The sequence below is a fragment of the Rhamphochromis longiceps genome, linkage group LG7 (assembly GCF_057381845.1).
Source record: "Rhamphochromis longiceps isolate RC_006_pf linkage group LG7, R_longiceps_female_GT1.1, whole genome shotgun sequence".
Classification (NCBI taxonomy): Eukaryota; Metazoa; Chordata; class Actinopteri; order Cichliformes; family Cichlidae; genus Rhamphochromis; species Rhamphochromis longiceps.
The window spans coordinates 47,715,545-47,736,988 of NC_140563.1; the positions used below are offsets into that span (position 1 = coordinate 47,715,545).

Consider the following 21,444-nt stretch of genomic DNA (forward strand, 5'->3'; position numbering starts at 1 on the left):
CCTGCCAACAGCCTGCCTGTAAGAGACAAGTGAGAAGGTGAGAGGACAGAAATGTCACTACTGAGGTAGTAATTGAAAAAAAAGTATTTCAAGACACACGGTATGCAGACAAATGTGAAGTATGCTTCAAGAGTCTCGTTTTGAAGGCTGATATCAGGAAGGATAGCTCTCTGGAGCTGGCTTGATTACTCTAACCTTATGTATCATGCAGTATGTGGGCTGTAGATGGGCCAGTTACTTCATGTCTATCTTCACAGTGGCCTACGCTTTCCAAGTAAGCCACCACCACTGGGCACAGTACACACCTAAAACTAGAGTTAAGTAATGGAGCACTCATACTTTACACGCATAAATAAATTTATGACGCACAGGACTGTACTCAGAGTGGAGGAGTTACCAACATCAAATCCAATTCAGGATCAAATGTACATTTATTTTATACTTTGTCCTGGATTGTTTTTGTTTTTATGGTGTAAGCAGAAGCAGCAAAGAAAGCAAACTGTGTCATCTATCCATCTATCTATCTATCTATCTATCTATCTATCTATCTATCTATCTATCTATCTATCTATCTATCTATCTATCTATCTATCTATCTATCTATCTGTCTGTCTGTCTGTCTGTCTGTCTGTCTGTCTGTCTGTCTGTCTGTCTGTATGTATGTATGTATTTATCAGTTTTTCTCAGTTGCTTTGGTGCATTTCTCACAACAGAATTCAACTTTGCACAATAGTTAGTTCAACCTCCACAACATGTAGTCGTTTTGGCACAACCTTGTGGCGGTTTCATGTTCATTGACTTTGGACGAAGATACTTTCCCCGATGCATCGATAGAGCTGACATTCGCTGTGATGTTGATGCAAATATGTGGGCAGACAGACGGGAGCGTCTAGATATCAATGATTGATATGCAGCAGTGTCTGTTTTTCAGGGGGGTTTTTGTTTCATAACTACTGCAGTAAGGTTTACTGTCTAAGTGAGTTTGTTTGCTGTAAAATGTTTGATTTACTGTATTTCCCCAGTTGCACAATGCTGTGAACAGTTTCAATTACAGTTTTTTACAGTCGCTAACAAGCGCCTACCCATACTTCAGATACTTTTTCTAAACTCTTAACACAGACCCACACCTACAAAACACAATTGGCCAAATGGATAATATCCTTCCCAAAAATACACTTTGTTAAATATATACTAACTCCTCATTTCAAAATTAGAACACATCTTTCTCTGCACACACTAACTGTACAAAAACACTATAAATCTGACTCAAAATGAAATTAGTCTGTCAAAGAATAACACTTGTTTTCACTTCACAAGGTACATGCAGTCAATCAAAGTACACCAGGTTTCAAAATACTGGCTATTATTGACATTACAAAAACTGCATAGACTTTTATGTTTCAGTGTCACAGGTATTTGCATGCGAAACATGCAATCCACCATATTGACACCAGAAATGTCTTGGTTGGTAACTGTATGTCCACATGTACAGTAATGTTCACATTCAAAAGCATTCCAGTAAAAAGCAAACAAGTTTTTGTTTCTTTACTGTTTACCACAGGAGGTACAGTAGAAACACGGTATGATAGGACAGAGAAAGTTTTACAGTATTGCTTACAGTGAACAAAATATCCATGAAACACACAAGAGCATTCTGAACAAAAAAACAACAGCAAAAAGCCAAGATAAAAAGGGGGGGAGGGGGGCTAAAAAAAGGCAAAAAAGTTGCATCTAATCTCTGCGATCTTCAGGGTTAGGCCACATGTTTTCATCAACATCACATCTGATGTCAGCCAAGTCGATGCACCTGGGATAAAACCGCCTGGTATGTCGGATCCACCCTTGGCAATCGTCAACTGTGATGTCCCTGGAGCCAGCATCCATGGCTTCAAGGAGGGACATCTGGTCATGTGGCTGATGGTCATAAACCTTCCACCGCCATGCAGAAAAGAACTCCTCTATGGGGTTGAGGAAAGGTGAATAGGGTGGAAGGAAGAGACTCACCAGTCTTGGGTGGACTTCAAACCATGTTGTTATTGCTTGCGAGTGATGGAAAGCCACATTGTCCCAGGTAATTACAAAGGTCCTCATGTTTTCACCCTCCTGACCCTGCTCTGGAACCAGGCGCTGGTGGAGATCATTGAGAAAGGCAAGCAAGCGCTCTGTATTATAGGGTCCAACCTGACATTTGTGAAGGAGTAATCCTGCATTTGCAATTGCTGCACACATGGTAATGTTTGCCCCTCTCTGTCCTGGCACATCAACTGTGGCCCTTTTTCCAATTACATTCCGTCCACGTCGACGCCTTTTGGCCAGATTGAATCCTGCCTCATCGATGTATATGAATTCATGAGGGGCCTGGTTGGCCTCCAATTCCATAACTCTCTGAAACAAAGTTTATGTAAGTCATGTTAGTACTGTATACCATACTGTACTGTAACCTAGTATTGTGTAGGTTACCTACTTGCAAAGTGCAAAGCTTATAGAACTGGACATTGGATTGAATATACACTGTACCTGGACATATTGTCGTCGTAGCTCCTTGACCCTCTCACTGTTCCTCTCAAAGGGAACAGTGTAGAGCTGCTTCATCCGCACTCTATGTTTGGACAATGTCCGCGAAATGGTTGTGAGGCTGATTCTATCGATATTGTCAAATATCTCATGGTCCGCCACAATTCTGGTTTGTATTTCACGCAGTTTTATTGCATTACAGTTTTTTTCAATCGCTAACAAGCGCCTACCCATACTTCAGATACTTTTTCTAAACTCTTAACACAGACTCACACCTACAAAACACAATTGGCCAAATGGATAATTTTCTTCTCAAAAATACATTTTGTCAAATATATACTAACTCTTCATTTCAAAATAGAACACATCTTTCTCTGCACACACTAACTGTACAAAAACACTATAAATCTGACTCAAAATGAAATTAGTCTGTCAAAGAATAACACTTGTTTTCACTTCACAAGGTACATGCAGTCAATCAAAGTACACCAGGTTTCAAAATACTGGCTATTATTGACATTACAAAAACTGCATAGACTTTTATGTTTCAGTTTTACAGGTATTTGCATGCGAAACATGCAATCCACCATTTTGACACCAGAAATGTCTTGGTTGGTAACTGTATGTCCACATGTACAGTAATGTTCACATTCAAAAGCATTCCAGTAAAAAGCAAACAAGTTTATGTTTCTTTACTGTTTACTACAGGAGGTACAGTAGAAACACAGTATGATAGGACAGAGAAAGTTTTACAGTATTGCTTACAGTGAACAAAATATCCATGAAACACACAAGAGCATTCTGAACAAAAAAACAACAGCAAAAAGCCAAGATAAAAAAAAAGGGGGGGGGCTAAAAAAAGGCAAAAAATTTGCATCTAATCTCTGCGATCTTCAGGGTTAGGCCACATTTTTTCATCAACATCACATCTGATGTTATCCAAGTCGATGCACCTGGGATAGAACCGCCTGGTATGTCGGATCCACCCTTGGCAATCGTCAACTGTGATGTCCCTGGAGCCAGCATCCATGGCTTCGAGGAGGGACATCTGGTCATGTGGCTGATGGTCATAAACCTTCCACCTCCATGCAGAAAAGAACTCCTCTATGGGGTTGAGGAAAGGTGAATAGGGTGGAAGGAAGAGACTTACCAGTCTTGGGTGGACTTCAAACCATGTTGTTATTGCTTGCGAGTGATGGAAAGCCACATTGTCCCAGGTAATTACAAAGGTCCTCATGTTTTCACCCTCCTGACCCTGCTCTGGAACCAGGCGCTGGTGGAGATCATTGAGAAAGGCAAGCAAGCGCTCTGTATTATAGGGTCCAACCTGACATTTGTGAAGGAGTAATCCTGCATTTGCAATTGCTGCACACATGGTAATGTTTGCCCCTCTCTGTCCTGGCACATCAACTGTGGCCCTTTTTCCAATTACATTCCGTCCACGTCGACGCCTTTTGGCCAGATTGAATCCTGCCTCATCGATGTATATGAATTCATGAGGGGCCTGGTTGGCCTCCAATTCCATAACTCTCTGAAACAAAGTTTATGTAAGTCATGTTAGTACTGTATACCATACTGTACTGTAACCTAGTATTGTGTAGGTTACCTACTTGCAAAGTGCAAAGCTTATAGAACTGGACATTGGATTGAATATACACTGTACCTGGACATATTGTCGTCGTAGCTCCTTGACCCTCTCACTGTTCCTCTCAAAGGGAACAGTGTAGAGCTGCTTCATCCGCACTCTATGTTTGGACAATGTCCGCGAAATGGTTGTGAGGCTGATTCTATCGATATTGTCAAATATCTCATGGTCCGCCACAATTCTGGTTTGTATTTCACGCAGTTTTATTGCATTACAGTTTTTTTCAATCGCTAACAAGCGCCTACCCATACTTCAGATACTTTTTCTAAACTCTTAACACAGACTCACACCTACAAAACACAATTGGCCAAATGGATAATTTTCTTCTCAAAAATACATTTTGTCAAATATATACTAACTCTTCATTTCAAAATAGAACACATCTTTCTCTGCACACACTAACTGTACAAAAACACTATAAATCTGACTCAAAATGAAATTAGTCTGTCAAAGAATAACACTTGTTTTCACTTCACAAGGTACATGCAGTCAATCAAAGTACACCAGGTTTCAAAATACTGGCTATTATTGACATTACAAAAACTGCATAGACTTTTATGTTTCAGTTTTACAGGTATTTGCATGCGAAACATGCAATCCACCATTTTGACACCAGAAATGTCTTGGTTGGTAACTGTATGTCCACATGTACAGTAATGTTCACATTCAAAAGCATTCCAGTAAAAAGCAAACAAGTTTATGTTTCTTTACTGTTTACTACAGGAGGTACAGTAGAAACACAGTATGATAGGACAGAGAAAGTTTTACAGTATTGCTTACAGTGAACAAAATATCCATGAAACACACAAGAGCATTCTGAACAAAAAAACAACAGCAAAAAGCCAAGATAAAAAAAAAGGGGGGGGGGCTAAAAAAAGGCAAAAAATTTGCATCTAATCTCTGCGATCTTCAGGGTTAGGCCACATTTTTTCATCAACATCACATCTGATGTTATCCAAGTCGATGCACCTGGGATAGAACCGCCTGGTATGTCGGATCCACCCTTGGCAATCGTCAACTGTGATGTCCCTGGAGCCAGCATCCATGGCTTCGAGGAGGGACATCTGGTCATGTGGCTGATGGTCATAAACCTTCCACCTCCATGCAGAAAAGAACTCCTCTATGGGGTTGAGGAAAGGTGAATAGGGTGGAAGGAAGAGACTTACCAGTCTTGGGTGGACTTCAAACCATGTTGTTATTGCTTGCGAGTGATGGAAAGCCACATTGTCCCAGGTAATTACAAAGGTCCTCATGTTTTCACCCTCCTGACCTTGCTCTGGAACCAGGCGCTGGTGGAGATCATTGAGAAAGGCAAGCAAGCGCTCTGTATTATAGGGTCCAACCTGACATCTGTGAAGGAGTAATCCTGCATTTGCAATTGCTGCACACATGGTAATGTTTGCCCCTCTCTGTCCTGGCACATCAACTGTGGCCCTTTTTCCAATTACATTTCGTCCACGTCGACGCCTTTTGGCCAGATTGAATCCTGCCTCATCGATGTATATGAATTTATGAGGGGCCTGGTTGGCCTCCAATTCCATAACTCTCTGAAACAAAGTTTATGTAAGTCATGTTATTACTGTATACCATACTGTACTGTAACCTAGTATTGTGTAGGTTACCTACTTGCAAAGTGCAAAGCTTATAGAACTGGACATTGGATTGAATATACACTATACCTGGACATATTGTCGTCGTAGCTCCTTGACCCTCTCACTGTTCCTCTCAAAGGGAACAGTGTAGAGCTGCTTCATCCGCACTCTGTGTTTGGACAATGTCCGCGTAATGGTTGTGAGGCTGATTCTATCGATATTGTCAAATATCTCATGGTCCGCCACAATTCTAGTTTGAATTTCACGCAGTTTTATTGCATTATTTGCAGTAACCATTTCTACAATGGCAAGCTCCTGATCATTACTGAGGAGCTTTCCTCTTCCCCCAGAGGGTGGAAGACATTGCATTCTTTAGAAAGACAAAAAATTCAACATATGCATTACTGTATGACCATATTGACATGTCAAGTGAGAATAGAAACAATCCATGTAAAATGCAATACTTACCTGTTGGTTTGTTGAAAGATGCGTATAATGGAGGCAACCGTTGACCGCCTCAAATTGGGCTGCACTCTTTCACCAGCCTCTCTTAGTGAAAGACCATGGTTGATTACATGGTCAATGATAGTGGCACGAATTTCATCACTGACTACTGTTCTTGCAGCCCTTGGAATGCCACCACCACGCATTCTTACACCTCTACCTTGCCCTCTCCTTGGGCCTGCTCTTCTCCCTGGGCCCCTTGCTCTTACTCTTCCTCGACCAGACATTACAGTGTTTGTCTTTTTTTTGTTTCCAAAAACATCACTCCTCAAGGTCTTGCCTTATAAACCCCACTGAGTCTAAGCCAGAATGGAAGAAGCTGTCGTTGGCCCAATTTACCCAACATAAATCAGCTGTGTGTCAATTATTCAATTGTTTGTTTATTATCAGCTGATATATATTTTTGATATTGATATTGTTTTTGTACTGATATCATTGCAGGGGCAGAGGTTTTTATACTGTATCTACGGTTTGGAATATTGTTTTTGCTATTGTGGGATGTTGTGTGTTAACATTCGTAGATACTACAAGAACAGTCCATAGTTTTGTTGGGAGGTATAACTTGTCTGTTAAGAAAATGTAAGCATTGTGGAAATATGTTCACTGACTGCATATTGGGTGAACACGACATGAAATGTGTGAATGGTATGGCCACAACAGACCGATCCTGTGCTAATTGTGTTTAGAGTTTTGCAAATGTGACAACTGTTTGGACAAACGCTTGTTAGCGACTGTAAAAAACTGTAAATATTATCAAGAGTGAATATGAAGTGTCTTGATTTTCCTTTACAATTTATGGTTTTCAACATGCCATGCATGCTGTCATGGGAAGCACCTACAAAGAAATCCGTCACAATGAGAACATGTTCAAACCATTTGATTTTGTGACCAAAGGTGCTGGTGTAATGACTTGTAATTGTGACAGCCCTGACACTTTGATCGATATAAGTACTTGCTTTCGATGAATATATTATCCGTTTTGATTAAGGGACTTGCTTTTGAAGCATTGACTACTTATTTTGAACAACTGACTTTTCTTTTTGATGAAGTGACTCACTTTTGCAAGTTATCCACCATGTTTTGCAGTTTGCACTAATTGTTTTGAGAAGAGCCTTAGTAGTGGTGCAGAGATCAATTCTGTTGTGAGAAATGCATCAAAGCAACTGAGAAAAACTGTAATTGGCCAATGACTGGGACTGTGTACCCTAAAATCTTGGACAAGAACCTCCTTTCCTCAGCCAGAATACGGAAAATATTCAAGTAATTAGACGCAAATTCCACTAAAGAACAGATGGCAGTTGCTGTGACATTCTTGGAAAGGAAGAAAACTAAACCAGACAGAAGATAAAGGAAAAAAGGAAAAAAAGGAAAAAGAGCCCCCAGAAGACATCAGCGCAGCTCAAGGGGGTCACAGCCCAATGCATCAGTGGTTGTATTTATTACAATGATCTCAAATGAGTTGCGTTAGAAACTCTACATTGGTAAATCATTCATTTAGAACAGTCATCGACAAACTGTTTGTGAATCAAGCCATTCTATGTAGGCAGCTACTGAAATAAGGACAAAAACAGGTCAGCGCCGTGAATGCTGCAGTGTTTTGTAACATAACTGTGTAGGCTGCTGACTCCCATTCTAAGACTCAATCTCTGTCTCTCCATTCACAAGAGAAACAGCCAGACAGACTGACAGTGGGAGGGAGATATGATTAAAGTGGAAACGAGACAAAAAAAGATCTGAGAGAGACTGAAGAGGACCGAGGACAACATAAAGGTCACCCACTCACAAAGGAGAGCAAGATGAAGAACATGCCCAGAATAGCAGCAGATAGGTCAGATGATGAGAGTATCAAATAAAGTCATTAAACAATTCTTAAACGGGAATCACAAGAAAGCAACACAAATAACAACAACAAAAAAAGTCTGTTTTTCTCTTACAGGTCACCGCTGCAACTAATATGGCGTCCACCTACAAATCACGAGCAGCTAAGCATCTTTTTTTAGGGCTCCCTCTGGACACATATATCTTTAGTTGTTTGTCATCTTCCATTCAAAACACAAAAGACAAAACCAAGCTGCACAAGAGGATCATGAGTGCTGGTTACACAGAGGCTGATGAATATGGAAAATGAAGCATAATAGAAGCGGCTTCAAAGAGCAATATACTCCTCTGAGCAGTGAATGGTCAAGCAAGCATGTTGTTATTCAATCTGTCACAATGTTAGAGGGTTACAAAAAGGGAAGGACAGATGAGGTGATGTACACAACACAGAACTAATGGTGTTAAAAAATCAGAATCAGAATCAGAATACTTTATTGATCCCTGGGGGAAATTATTTTTTGTTACAGTGCTCCATTTTAAACCAACATTAAGACAAGACAGACAATACGCTAACTAAGAATAGTACAATATATACATATATATACATACATACATACATAAGTCACTTATAAATAAATATTTGGAAAAGAAACATGTGTAGTTGTAGCAGCAAACAGTGTGTTAAGTGGATGCGTTGTACAGGGAGATGGCCACAGGCAGGAATGATTTCCTGTGTCGTTCAGTGGTGCTTTTCGGTAATCTCAGTCTCTCACTGAACGAGCTCCTGTGACTGACCAACATGTCATGGAGTGGGTGGGAGGTGTTATCCAACATTGTCTTTATCTTGGACAGCATCCGCCTCTCCGACACCACCTTGAGGGAGTCCAGCTCCATCCCCACAACATTGCTGGCCTTACGGATCAATTTATTAAGTCTGTTGGCATCTGCGACCCTCAGCCTGCTCCCCCAGCATGCAACAGCATAGAGGATCGCACTGGCCACAACAGACTCATAGAAAATCCTCAGCATTTTCTGGCAGATGTTGAAGGACCTCAGTCGCCTCAAAAAATAGAGACGACTCTGGCCCTTCCTGTAAAGTGCTGTGGTTTAAAAAGCTGCTATTTCAATTTTAATAAAATCTTAATGCGTGTTTGTGAACACACACTTGGTAGCAATGAGGAGGGAAACTGCATTTTATAACCTGTGGAAAAAACCACAGGCTCTGAGTGGTGCAGTGATTATCACCACTCTCTCTGTGTCTGTGCGTGTTCTCTCCGGGTACTACTCCTCCTTCCCATAGTCCAAAGACATGGATGGAGATGGTTAATTAATGATTCTAAAGTGACCATAGGTTTGAATGGCAGTCCATCTCTTTCTCTTAGTCCTCTGAGAGCTTGGTGACCTGTTCTGGGCGCATCCTACCTCTCGTCCTATGACAGCTTGGAAAGGCTCCAGTGACCTCCCAGCAATCATGAACTGGATAAGCGAAAGACAATAGATGGATGGGCATGGTAAAGAAAAATTGCAATATGTCACCCTGGAATGTAGAGGATAGATTCCAACGTAACTTATAACCAGGACTCTGGAAAACAGAGTAAGTTACCAACGAATATGAATAATTTAGTTCAATTAAATTCAAATTATTTATACAGCGCCAGATCACAAGAACAGTTGCCTCGTGGTACTTTGTGTTGTAAGGTGAAGCCCCTACAATAATACAGAGAAAACAGAGAAAACTCCAACATTCATATGACCCCACCTATGAGCTAGTGCTTTGATGACAGTGGGAAGGAAAAACTCCCTTTTAACAGGAAGAACACTCTGGCAGAACCAGGCTCAGGGCGAGGTGGCCATCTGCGGCTACTGGTTGGGGGTGAGGGGAGAAAGACAGGACAAAGACACGCTGTGGAAGACAGCCAGAGATTAAAAATAATGATTAAGTACAGAGTGGTGTATCAACAGGAGGGAAGAGATAACTAAGAGATGGAATTAGCCACCAGTGAAACAAGCTAGGTGATGGATGTGGAGTTCATTAGTCTGAACTCCACAAATAACAGACTCTGATTAGATTTAAATCAGAATTATGTGATGCTGCTGTGTCCAATCTTGCAAATATAAATAGAGTGAAAGGCTATTACAGTGCTAGCTTCTGTATGTAAAGATCAAAGAGATTTATATTATTAACAAAATAGCAAATTAAAGAGTTTTATGGCGTCTCTCGACTTTGTAGTCTACATGTCCTTTTATAGCATGCCTCCTGGGCTTTCTGCCTTTTGCTCTTTTATCTTCTTCCTTTCATTTTCTGGTGTTGCATCATTTCTCCCCTTCTTCTTTTCCCTTTCTCCTCATTTAATCATTTACATGCTCAAAATATAAAATCTTTCTATTTTAAAAATCAGATTGCACATCAAACATTACTTGCATTGTTTTAAATACAAGGCTTTACTGAAATCTTTACAATACCGATAAGGTGAAGTGGAGTCATGCTTTCAGGTTCATTTAAATCATACAGCAAACAGAACTGATTTGATTTGGTTTGAGTTAACACAATGAAAAAGTTTGGTCGACTCAAGGGCACATAAATTACTTGGTTGTCTTTTAGCTTCCCGGGATTGAATAAGATGTCTTTTCTCCGTTTCCGTTTCTCACACTGCCCACAAAAATAGCTCCTGCAGTGTTTACAATCTGTCCACTAGCTTAAGCACAAAGAGTGCATTTGTCCTGCGTGGCAGGAGTCGGTTGTGTGGATCAAGCAGAAAACAAAACCAGCTTTTTTAGAATTTGTAGAAAAAAGAAAGAAAGGAAGCCTTGTTTTAGCCCATCACCAGTGTAGCTAGTCTGTGGAAATGGTAGGAAGGGACTTTGTAATTGCTACTATATCATAATTTAAAAATTGCAAATAGCATTTAAATATATTTACACTGAAATATTGGAGAAGTTACAAGTAGACAAACCAGTTTTACCCACATAAGATGCAATGCATCAGAAATCATATGATGATAAAAGACTGCTTTAAAGGACATCCATGCTCACCAAGAAGACAGACAGACAGGACGTAAGAAGTCTGACATGAACTCTGGTGGCTCATAACTGTTGCATCACTCTATGAATTGAAACCTCGCTGGATTCTTGAGATGCTCAGTCGCTATTATAAAAGCTCACTAATGAGTTTCCATTTATAGACAGTTAATTTATATGATGTCAGTGCTCAGGTCAAGCCAACACACACACACACACACACACACACACACACACACACACACACACACACACACACACACACACACACACACACACACACACTTTTCTGTATCTCAGAGGAACTCATCCTAGTGGGTAAATGTACGAATACCTTAAGTCCTTTTCTAATTTACAACCCACAGTCCCCAAAACATTGGCATTAAATAAAAATATAATGCAATGATCTGCAAATCCTATAATATCATGTCTTTTTCACAACAGAACAATGAAAACATATTAACAATTGAAGTGTTTGAAGTGTTTGAAGTGTGAAAAAGTACCATTTTAACAAATATATTTGATTACTTTAAATTTGATCTCAGCAATAAAAACGTTGGGACAGGACCATGTCTACAATTCAGATGATCCCCTCTTCTTTTAACAACAGTGTGCTAACTATAGCAAACTACCAAGGAAACCACCAGCTGGATTTCTGGGAGAGGAATATTGTCCTGTTTTGTCTAAATGATTTCATTAGAGAACAATCTGGACTGCAGGAAGCCCAGTTCAGCAGCCTGACTCTTCTACTATGAAGCCATTTTACCTTAGAAGATGCAGTATGTGGTTTAGCATTGTCTTATTGAAAAAGATGTCGTTTGAACAGGAGAATATGTTGCTCTAAAATCTGCATATACCTTACCTCAGGATTGATAGTGCCTTTCCAGATGTGCAAGCTAATAAGGCAATAATGCACTAGTCAGAGATGCAGGCTTTTGAACTGAGCACTGATAACAATCCAAATGGTCCCCTTAACTTTTTAGTGCAGAGGATGCAGAGTCCATGCTTTCCAATACAATTTCAAATTCAATGGATTAGGGAGTTGCGGTCACAGACCATGGTTCCTAGAAGTGTTCCTGAGCCCATGCAGTGATTTCCATGAATCATGCCTGCTTTTAATGCAGTGCCGTTGGAAGATCCTGAGCATTCAATGTTCATTTTACACTTAAATATTTCTTCATATTCTAAGAATTGTTACAGTCTTTGCAAATTTATGTTCATGAACATGATTCTGAATTTTCTTTTTTCAACAATTTGTCGATACACTCGTTTGCAGATTGGTGAACCTCTGCTGCTCTTTACTTCTGAAAAATTCTGGCCACCTTACTAATCGGTTGCCAGTTAACCTAATTAGCTGCAAAATGTTCCTGCAGCTGTTTCTTTTTAGAACCACTTGCTATTCCAAGCCTTTTGTGGTTTATGGGAGCGGTTCTTTTCAGCCCAGATCAGTACTCAGAGATTTACCTGGCTACTTTTTTACTGTATTCAGATCTTAAAGTTTGACTTTTATTAACAACAACTGGCTGTTAAGGTTATTAAAAAACCACCAGAACAGCAAGTTTACATGTTTCACTGTTAAACCATTAACAAATAATTCTAATAATCATTTACCTATAGTACAGCAATTGTTTACAAACCATTTCATGGCCCTTACATAGACCCAATTAAAACATTTTTTCGTGACATGATAATAGTACGCTGTAATCATTAACCTTTGTAGGAGCTATAAAGAAGGTATAAATAAGCACTATTATCTTTTATTATATTATACTGACAAATATATAATTCTATTTGCAGTAAAACTCACACAAGCACACAAGCACGCACTCACACACTTGCACAAACATATTGCAACTTGAATCATCTGCTGTAATGTTCACTTGTTACCACTTTAACAGAGGGTCATTCATTGTGCAGATACATTCCACATGTTGAAAAGAAGCCATCTATGTGTTTTTTTCTATGAAACTTTGTCACCATCTGCAATTTCTGGCAAGTATAGTACTCTCTGTGCAGATGGAAAAATGTTGTTTTTCTTCATACTTGGGGCGCATTGTAATCATATGGTATTCTAACTTGGCTGTTTTCCTGGTTTTGTTCTCCCACAAGTCATGACAGATGGTGTATTTAGGTCACTGTCACTGTTTTCAATAACACTAAAATCAACTGATCTATCAGGCTTTCATTTTATTTGGAAATTAACTATGTACCCCTTTATTTAAAAAAAACAACCCTCACAGGCTCAAACGGTTTAATCTTTAAAAATAACAACTATTAGAGATCACATATGTTGATTTTGAAATTTTCATTTGCCCTTTTTGTCTTTCTCCCATAGGACCAAAAATGGGTCTGATTTTAAGATGACGTGCTCTTTCTGACAGAAATGTATTCTGATAAGGCGCTGTTAAGTGTTCCAATAGGCTCACTTATCCAGTGGTAGGAAAAGTTAATTATGGCTCCAAATACCTCAAAAGTGCGAAAAAGGTCAGCTATCCTTCCAACTTTCCATAATATGCATGTCCTCGTTTAAAGTAATCTGAAAAGAACACTCGCAGGAATAAAGGAACATTAAGGAAAACTATTAAATACAAAACATTAATAATTTTAGTTTCTAATAAGACTTCTCAGTAAATGAGAATGTTACACACCAGAACAGATAAAACATCAAAAATCTATGAAAATGACACATTTTATTAGTATTATAAAACAATAAGTTTTATTATTTTATTATTGCTAACTTAAGGAGGCATTAAATGTGATATTAACCTTGACTGTAGCATGAAATGCGTTGTATTTTCAATGTCTGTTAAAATATACTAGTGTTGCAACATGTAATAAAAATTGATATTAAAATATACTGAAGTAGAAATAGTGTTCTAAATCATCCCAGTAATCATAACTGGATAAAGTTTACTAACACAATAATACAAATATCCCAGAAACTCAAAACTCTGGGTCCAAAACAGGGACCATGACAGCTTTGTTAAGCAATGTTGAATATATTGTGTTATACTGTAAAATAAACCCAGTGTCACCCACATATGAGGACATACTTTAATAAAGAAGAAATGAAAATAGTGTTCAAGATTAAGTAATGCAGTAATGACTTCCTGTTCAAATGTGAAGTTTCGGCATAAGGCCCAACTAATCGTATATAAAAAGTAGAAAAACAAAAATGCAATGTAAACAAGAGCTCAGATCTCGGGAGGATAAAGAAATATCCCAAAATTTTGAGAAGGAACACATTTTGCACAGACATTCAATGTATAATGCTGCCTTTGATGACATTCACTGCCCTCAAGGACTCAATTACCCTAACACAAGATTCAAAGTCCAAAAAGACAGTCTTTCTTCTGAGCAAAGACTGACTGCTCACACAGCAGATTGGTCAACTCGGGCAAATAAATTCAGTAGCAAAAAGTAAGGCGGAAACCAAGAATAGATACAGATTCATGTGGAGAAGGAAAAACAAAGGGCTTTAATGCTTCACATGTGGTAAGATGATCTGGCAGCTAGAGAGGGTAGGATTCAGACTAAATACACCAACAGTAAGAGGTGGGTGAGAAGTCAGACTAGTGGTCTACTAGACAAAATAAAACAGGAAGTGGAACAAAAAGACATGACCTAAGACAAAACATGACATCACAGTGGTTTGTAGCAAAAATATCTCAACCTCTTTTATATGGGTTGGGAGACATTCATGTCGCCTACAGGGTGAATTGTAACTGCTGTGGTCAAGTCTTGCAATGTTATACTGCATACTTTATTTTTTTTTAAAGATCCATTATTTCCCATCAGACTCAGCTATATTTGGTGTGTAGTGATAATTAGAAAATGTTGGCACACTGACAGACTAAATTAAGCTCCGGACATGGTAAGAGTAACCATGCAGAAACTGCAACTTTGCTATAATGCTTTCTTTCATTCACATGGTCATTTTATTTTTGGACGAGACTTTTTCAGCCAAATAGGAAGTTCATGCCAGTGATGAAGACTCGGAGAGATTAGATCAGTTTTGTTGGCAGAGTGAGTCGTGTTTTGTGCACTTTTCAACTTTCAGAATCAAACTTTATCATATAACTATTTGAGTTTACTCAAATTGAAACCAGTGTTTCCAATTAAAAAGCTTAAGCAGGGGGCTATTTAGTAAAAGAAGGGCTCCAGCTGGTGAATTCAAACCCAGGGCTTTCTTGCTGTAACTGCTAACCACTGCCCACTGTGCTGTCATTTTATATATATGTATTTATTGATTATTTAGGTTTGGATGCTTGGCTCAAAATGTTCTTTTTGATGATATTCACTAAAGTAGAGCTATATTTTGATTTCCTAGTGATCCTGATGATTTAAAGTGGAGGCCTTTACACTGTAGTGACCAAGCATAAAAACATCATAGAAGTACATACAAGATTTACTGTAATTATCTTTGGAAAGGGCAATAGTGTAATTAGATATACTTTAGGCCACAGAGGTTTACTGCACAATGATTCTGTGTTTTATTTTTAGTTTCTTCCTCAGCCTTTTTTTTGGCTTGTCCTGGATATGAACGCGTAGGCGATTTCAGTCAGTGACTACCCTGTCATAACTATAATTACAATACTTACTTCTCCTCCCTCATCAGGTGCTTACACTGCAAGTGAAGAGATCCAGTTAAGGCTATAATGGGCTTTTTTGTGTTTCTTTTGTGTTCTCCTCAGAGTTTGCAATCATGTAAAAAGCAAAACAACGAATAGCCTCTGATTATCTGCAGGCTGACGCTGAATAGAAAGTGACCAAAATATCTTTAAAGCAGTGCTTATGCTATTGTGTAATGATTTTGTTAGAGTATAATAAGTTAAATGTTGCACCTATGCAGCTGAAGCATAGCTTTTCCATCCAAAATATGACTTGAGTCATGAAATCAGCATTATTTAGAGCATATGGCATAAAGAAAGGATATAATCTGAGAGTTGAAACATCGCAATACTGTGGGTAACAACAGCTGTTTCTTCACAAAAGTACCAATTCATGTTTTGCTTGGGGATCAAATACTTATTTCATTCAGTGAGATGTAATTTATAACTTTTATGTATTGACTGATATTGTTTCCCTTTCCAATAAAATGAAATTACCATAAAAATGAGAGATTTTTCATTTCTTCGTAAGTATGCTTACCTACAAGTCAGTAAATATTAAGACGTCATTGTTAATAATCACATGATTCTTCTAGGCTTGCAAGGCAATGAAAAGAGTCTGTAGGGGCATGATGTACATTTACTTTCATGTTATTTTTTCATTCCATATTTATTTCTCTGGCTTGATTGCAGTGACGTATTTACTAGATTTACTTATTTACTTGTCTCATTATCTAGAAGTACTGAAACGGCTGCGAAATTAAACAGACTGAAAAAAACAGGTGCTTGTAGACATACTGTACTTATTAGCAGCAGTATGAAACAGTAATGAAGGTGTGTGTTTTCTCTTATTAATATTATATGTATTTTCTATTTTTTATAAAAAAATATTATATATTTTTATATTTTTTGTTTAATAGCAAGCTCAGCTGACTGCATAAAGTTATATAATAAATTTATTTTGATCAAATAATGCATTAATGACCAAACAACAAAAACAAAAAACAGCTGAGTGCTTCTTTAAATGTGTGGGACTAAAGCCCATACAAGCTTGTTTTTCTATCATCTCCTGAAGACAAACAAAAATATCCTATTTTTGATGATGGGCACACATTAGGCTCAACCAGACTGCATGATCATAACCAACGCTGGACACAGAGTGCCCTTGAGAAAAACCTACAATTACCTGTGGCAAGGTAAGGAACTGCAGTAAGGATTCCCACCTGCTTTTGCCTGTGGTCAACCAACAACTACTGTTTTCTTGAACCGACAATACATATTATATGAAGCATGAACTTTTACACCGTAATAAGTGTTCGCACTGAGGCATTTGATATTTTAATTGACAATAGGGGTGAGGTTACATCATTGTGTTTACTGATCATGCTGCAGCATAACAGCTGTTGTCTAAATGAATACTACTGTCATTCAGTAGTTTGCATTAAATAAGGTCATCTCCTATATTTATTCATGGATGAAAATAGCTCCAAAACAGAAATGATTGTGATGTACAAAATAATAGTTTCACATTGTGTACATCACTTATGCTAAGTACTGCGCTTGCTCTACACTCCGGCCTCCTTTTGTGCTTTTATTTGTCTGTTTGCACAGTTTGTACATCAGCTGTAAAAGAAACTATTCCTTCAATCTTCAAATATACAAAGGTGTAAATAATATTTTAAGGAATAAAGTTATTGGTGTCTGACTACATCATTGTCATGGCCCTGGTACTGCACATGGTGCAACCATGACGCTGTTAGCGAGACTGTCAGTAGTGTTATTCGGACACTTGCGCTTTTCTTGATATGATGAAGTGTGTCCATTGATGATGCTCAAACCAACAGCGCTTTTAAAATTCAAACTGTAAAAAGCAGTGAAATGGACCAAACCAGGTTTGTTGTGACACCACACAAGTTATGGAAAATATTATATTAATTTGTTCATAAACTACATAATGATATCCTCATTAAGAAATAGTTAATAGTCCACAGGCAGCCCCTTGACATCTGTTGCTATGACTATCTGGTTGTTCAGTGATGACGTGACGAATCCTACTTCCGGGCCTAAAGTAGTCTGCGTTTAATATGGCTTTTGTGTTGTTAACATGTTTAATGTTATGTATTTTCTTCTATTTAATCTCAAAAAGCTCCTAAAACAGTCAGTGATCACTGTTGACCTCCCTCGGCTTTTATTACCGCTAATCATTTATTTAAGCTCAGTTTTTAAAACCTTAGGATGTAACTACAGCCCAGCCCATGCAGCAGTATATGAATGACTAACCTCGTATTGTGGATGGATTATCTCAGTTGTTCTCCTGGCTGAAGTTTGGTCCTTTTACAGCATCCTGCCATGCGATTACATTTGTTCCTGACCACCGAGAACACTCACGTTAACTTTTATCGAGTGGAAAAAAAAGTTAGCTTGTTTATGTTATGCTAACATAGCTGTGTCGCTAGCGGTCACGTAGCACATCGTTAAATACCAGCTAGCCAAACTTCAGTAACCCTACAAACGTCACTGCTTTTTAGTTTTCTGTCTTCATTTATGCTGGAAGTGATAACAGAGCTGTACGTTTGAATTTGTTTCCAAAACCCCGCAGTAAGGACATGCTATATTGTATTTAGATAGAAGCTAGCGAGCTAACTTCCTGCTAACTTCTAACTCCGTTAAATGTCATAAATTCCGTTTTCACGGATGCCTGGATGTTAAACTCAATTGTTACACCTGGTAGAGCAGAACGCTGATCATTTTATTAAAGATGAAAGACTAGACAGTTTTTCAACTCTCAGTAATGCCATAGTGATCGTTTGATATATGGACCTGCAGCAGAGTTTAGGTCCAGACACGGCTAGTGACGTCAGACTGAACAACCGGATTCCATCCTTTTAAAATGAAACCTTTATATTAATCCAATTACACTTGTAAAATTTCATGTTCGTTGTCTAGCTGACAACATCTGTCCACAGACACACAAACATACTATAGAAACACCTTTTAATCGTCTAAATAATAACAAAGGCCACTGCGATCCAATTTCGCCATGATGACACAGGCACACAGGCGTTCGAGATCAAAACGGTACCTAACGTGCTTTTAGCAGCTGAAAACAATGCAGGTAAGAATCCGATCACTGAATGATCAACCACTGATGATGAGAACATGTATTTTATTATTGTTTAAAATAATGCTTCATTGACTTGAAAGGAATTTAAACCCTGAACTTTCACTGAAATGGGACATGAACTACAAAGGGTGACTTATTTTTGATATAAAAGTGTTACAGTTTGATCTAAATTTGCAGACTGATATAGAACACAGGCTGAGGTTAGCTGCTCCAAAAGGCAAAGCATAAGTCCAAAGGAAGAAACTACACACAGAGTCCAAAATGGAGCCACAAACTAGAACAACCAGACCAAAGAATCACACAGAGACTCTCTGATGAAGACTAAAGGGAAGACAGCAACTATAAATAGACAGAGAAGGTGACTGGGGCAGAGAGGAGACACCTGGGAAACATACCTGACATTAACAAAGACAATGAGACAGGGGAAGGAAAACTAAATACCAAGCGCACAAGACAAGAGAGCAACAAAATAAAACAGGAAATACCAAAAACGTGACAACACCGGACACAGAGACCAAGAATTAATCATGGCGGAAGCACAAACGAGAGACTAAACTGAAACTCAGGAATTGAAACTAAACTATATACGGTAAATAAGATGGGACGAAACTGCCAACACATAACAACACATAACAACAAACAAACCAGTGATTGATAGAAAATAATAAATGTCAAACATATCTCAAAGGTCAATAATTCAGAACATGAGGTTGAAACCCCCCCAAAACCAAATGGGTAGGTGTGTTTTTCCAGTTTTTTCATCAATTTGGGCGTTTTTCAGTCCAACTTAAGGTGCTACTGACTGTTCAAGTTGGAGAAATGAATAGGAAAGTTAAATGTCTAGACAGGTATGTGTTTGTAATAGACACATGTCTAGGGTATACCACACCTTTCACCTGGTTACAGCTGGGAGAGGCTCCAGCATCTCTTTACCTCTGAATGGGTAAGCAGTCATGAAGATATATGGATGATGTTGTTTGGGCAACTGATTTTTACAAATTAAATGTTTGCTTCTTAGGTTTGGTATATTGTGTATGTAAATATAATCATAAGAGAAAAGTGACCATGGCTGTGGTAGGGAACCGTTAATTAAAAGGTATTTTCTTAAATTCTGTTTGTGTTCTGCACCAAAACAGCAGCAGTTTTCTGAGCTTCTGCGTATCTCTCCGGTCCTTTCTGTGGCACCAAAGCACATTTTCTCTAAGTTGTTCTCCCTGTGCATGTTATTTTTGTCAAATTTTTGTAAGGCCTAGATTGTTGTATCCAGAGTTGTGGGAACTGTCTCTTAATTTATGCAAAGCTCCTGAGCATGCAGCAAAAGGTCTGGTGGCTCTCAAACCCAAGTAGGTCACTGGGAAAAAATAGCATCGTTGTTGTCGGCTCCTCTCACCTGTTGGTTCCTCTGTAACTTCAAAGAATGTTTTTCCTTAAAAACTAGGTTGGGAGGAGGTCAGGCCAACCTTGAGTGCTCAAAAAATGGCAGCGTGTGTTGTAATATTTGGGACACAGTGGTTGCTATAGTAGGTTTTATCCCACATTTCTGAGCTGTAATGTTTTTTCAGCAAATAGAAGAGTTTTTCCCCCCTCTCCTTCCATGAACAACTCTCTCATTCGTTTTCCATTTCTCAAAACACCACTCGGTCTTGGCAGACTTGCACATTTGACCTCACCAAGTGCCCATGATGTCATCGTAGCATTAGAAACAGAGAAACCTCTTGTGACAACATCAGGTAGCTTTTGATTCACTGTACAGTGCACAATTGTTTTCAAAAGTGAAGCACATTGTTGTTTTGGTTTTTTTTTGGTATGAGATTTTCTTCTTAAATAAACTGAAAACTCACAAAAATTGATATTTGCTATATTTGAAGTTTCAGCATCGCTGAGTGTAAATATCTTCAGACCAATGACAGACAAGAATTAGTGCACTAGGCACCACATTTATGGGTGGCACTGTGGTTGTTTGGTTATTGCTGTTGCCTCACAGTAACACAGTACTGAGTTCAAACCCTCTCTGAGACTGTTCTGTGGAGGCTTTGCATTGCTGTGGCAAGACAAGCATGTTAGTTAAAGTGGTGATTTTAAATTTGTGCTCGAACAATAAAGCGCTGCATTTTATGTTTAAAATGTGGCTTGTAGTCTAAGAAGAAAAACACAATATACATGTGAATGCATTACATTTGGATGAGCTTTAAATGTGACTGAAAGCCCACAAAAACATGTCCATCCTCAGAATGCTAAAGAGCAAACATCTGTCATCAGCAGATGGAGACAGTGAGCAAAAAAAGTGTGAGCAGGTACTGTGTGCACATACATGTTGTACTCACAGGGCACTGCATTGTAGCAGTGGAAGGGGCTATTGTCGGTATGCTGGTGCCCTCTGCTGGACAGAGATGATAAATGCAGTAATTGCAAGAAAGCGGGGAAACGTTCTTGAAAGGCAAAATTCAAAGCTTTTAATGTAGATTGTAAATAATTAATAATATCACTGGTGAAAACACGCACACACATACACCCCTCATTCCCATGTACATGCTGGAGAAAATAAGCATCCAAAACACCTCGGCACATGATGAAAACAGCATCTCAATAATGACAGAAAAGCAAAATACCGGGAAGGAT

At 38.7% G+C, this 21,444-nt stretch overlaps 2 protein-coding genes across 2 annotated transcripts; both read right to left on the reverse strand.

Moving 5' to 3' along the window:
* Nucleotides 1-1,046: 1,046 nt before the first annotated feature.
* On the reverse strand, nt 1,047-2,670 carry LOC146666144 (uncharacterized). Its single transcript, XM_085411305.1, has 2 exons — nt 2,518-2,670; nt 1,047-2,385 (listed from the first exon to the last, which is right to left on the reverse strand). Exons 1-2 carry the CDS (start codon nt 2,590-2,592, stop codon nt 1,732-1,734), a joined length of 729 nt encoding a protein of 242 aa, XP_085267431.1. The 5' UTR covers nt 2,593-2,670; the 3' UTR covers nt 1,047-1,731.
* A 2,382-nt stretch (nt 2,671-5,052) lies between these two features.
* On the reverse strand, nt 5,053-6,685 carry LOC146666145 (uncharacterized). The gene is made up of 2 exons (XM_085410968.1): nt 5,839-6,685; nt 5,053-5,706 (listed from the first exon to the last, which is right to left on the reverse strand). The coding sequence occupies exons 1-2, from the start codon at nt 6,118-6,120 to the stop codon at nt 5,053-5,055; spliced, it is 936 nt and encodes a 311-aa protein (XP_085267094.1). The 5' UTR covers nt 6,121-6,685.
* Between the last annotated feature and the right edge of the window lie 14,759 nt (nt 6,686-21,444).

Coding starts and splice junctions, on each gene's coding strand:
- LOC146666144 (XM_085411305.1), bottom strand. CDS start 2,592: ATGAAGCAGCTCTACACTGTTCCCTTTGAGAGGAACAGTGAGAGGGTC. Junction 2,386..2,517: donor TACGACGACAATATGTCCAG/GTACAGTGTATA, acceptor ACTTTGTTTCAG/AGAGTTATGGAATTGGAGGC.
- LOC146666145 (XM_085410968.1), bottom strand. CDS start 6,120: ATGCAATGTCTTCCACCCTCTGGGGGAAGAGGAAAGCTCCTCAGTAAT. Junction 5,707..5,838: donor TACGACGACAATATGTCCAG/GTATAGTGTATA, acceptor ACTTTGTTTCAG/AGAGTTATGGAATTGGAGGC.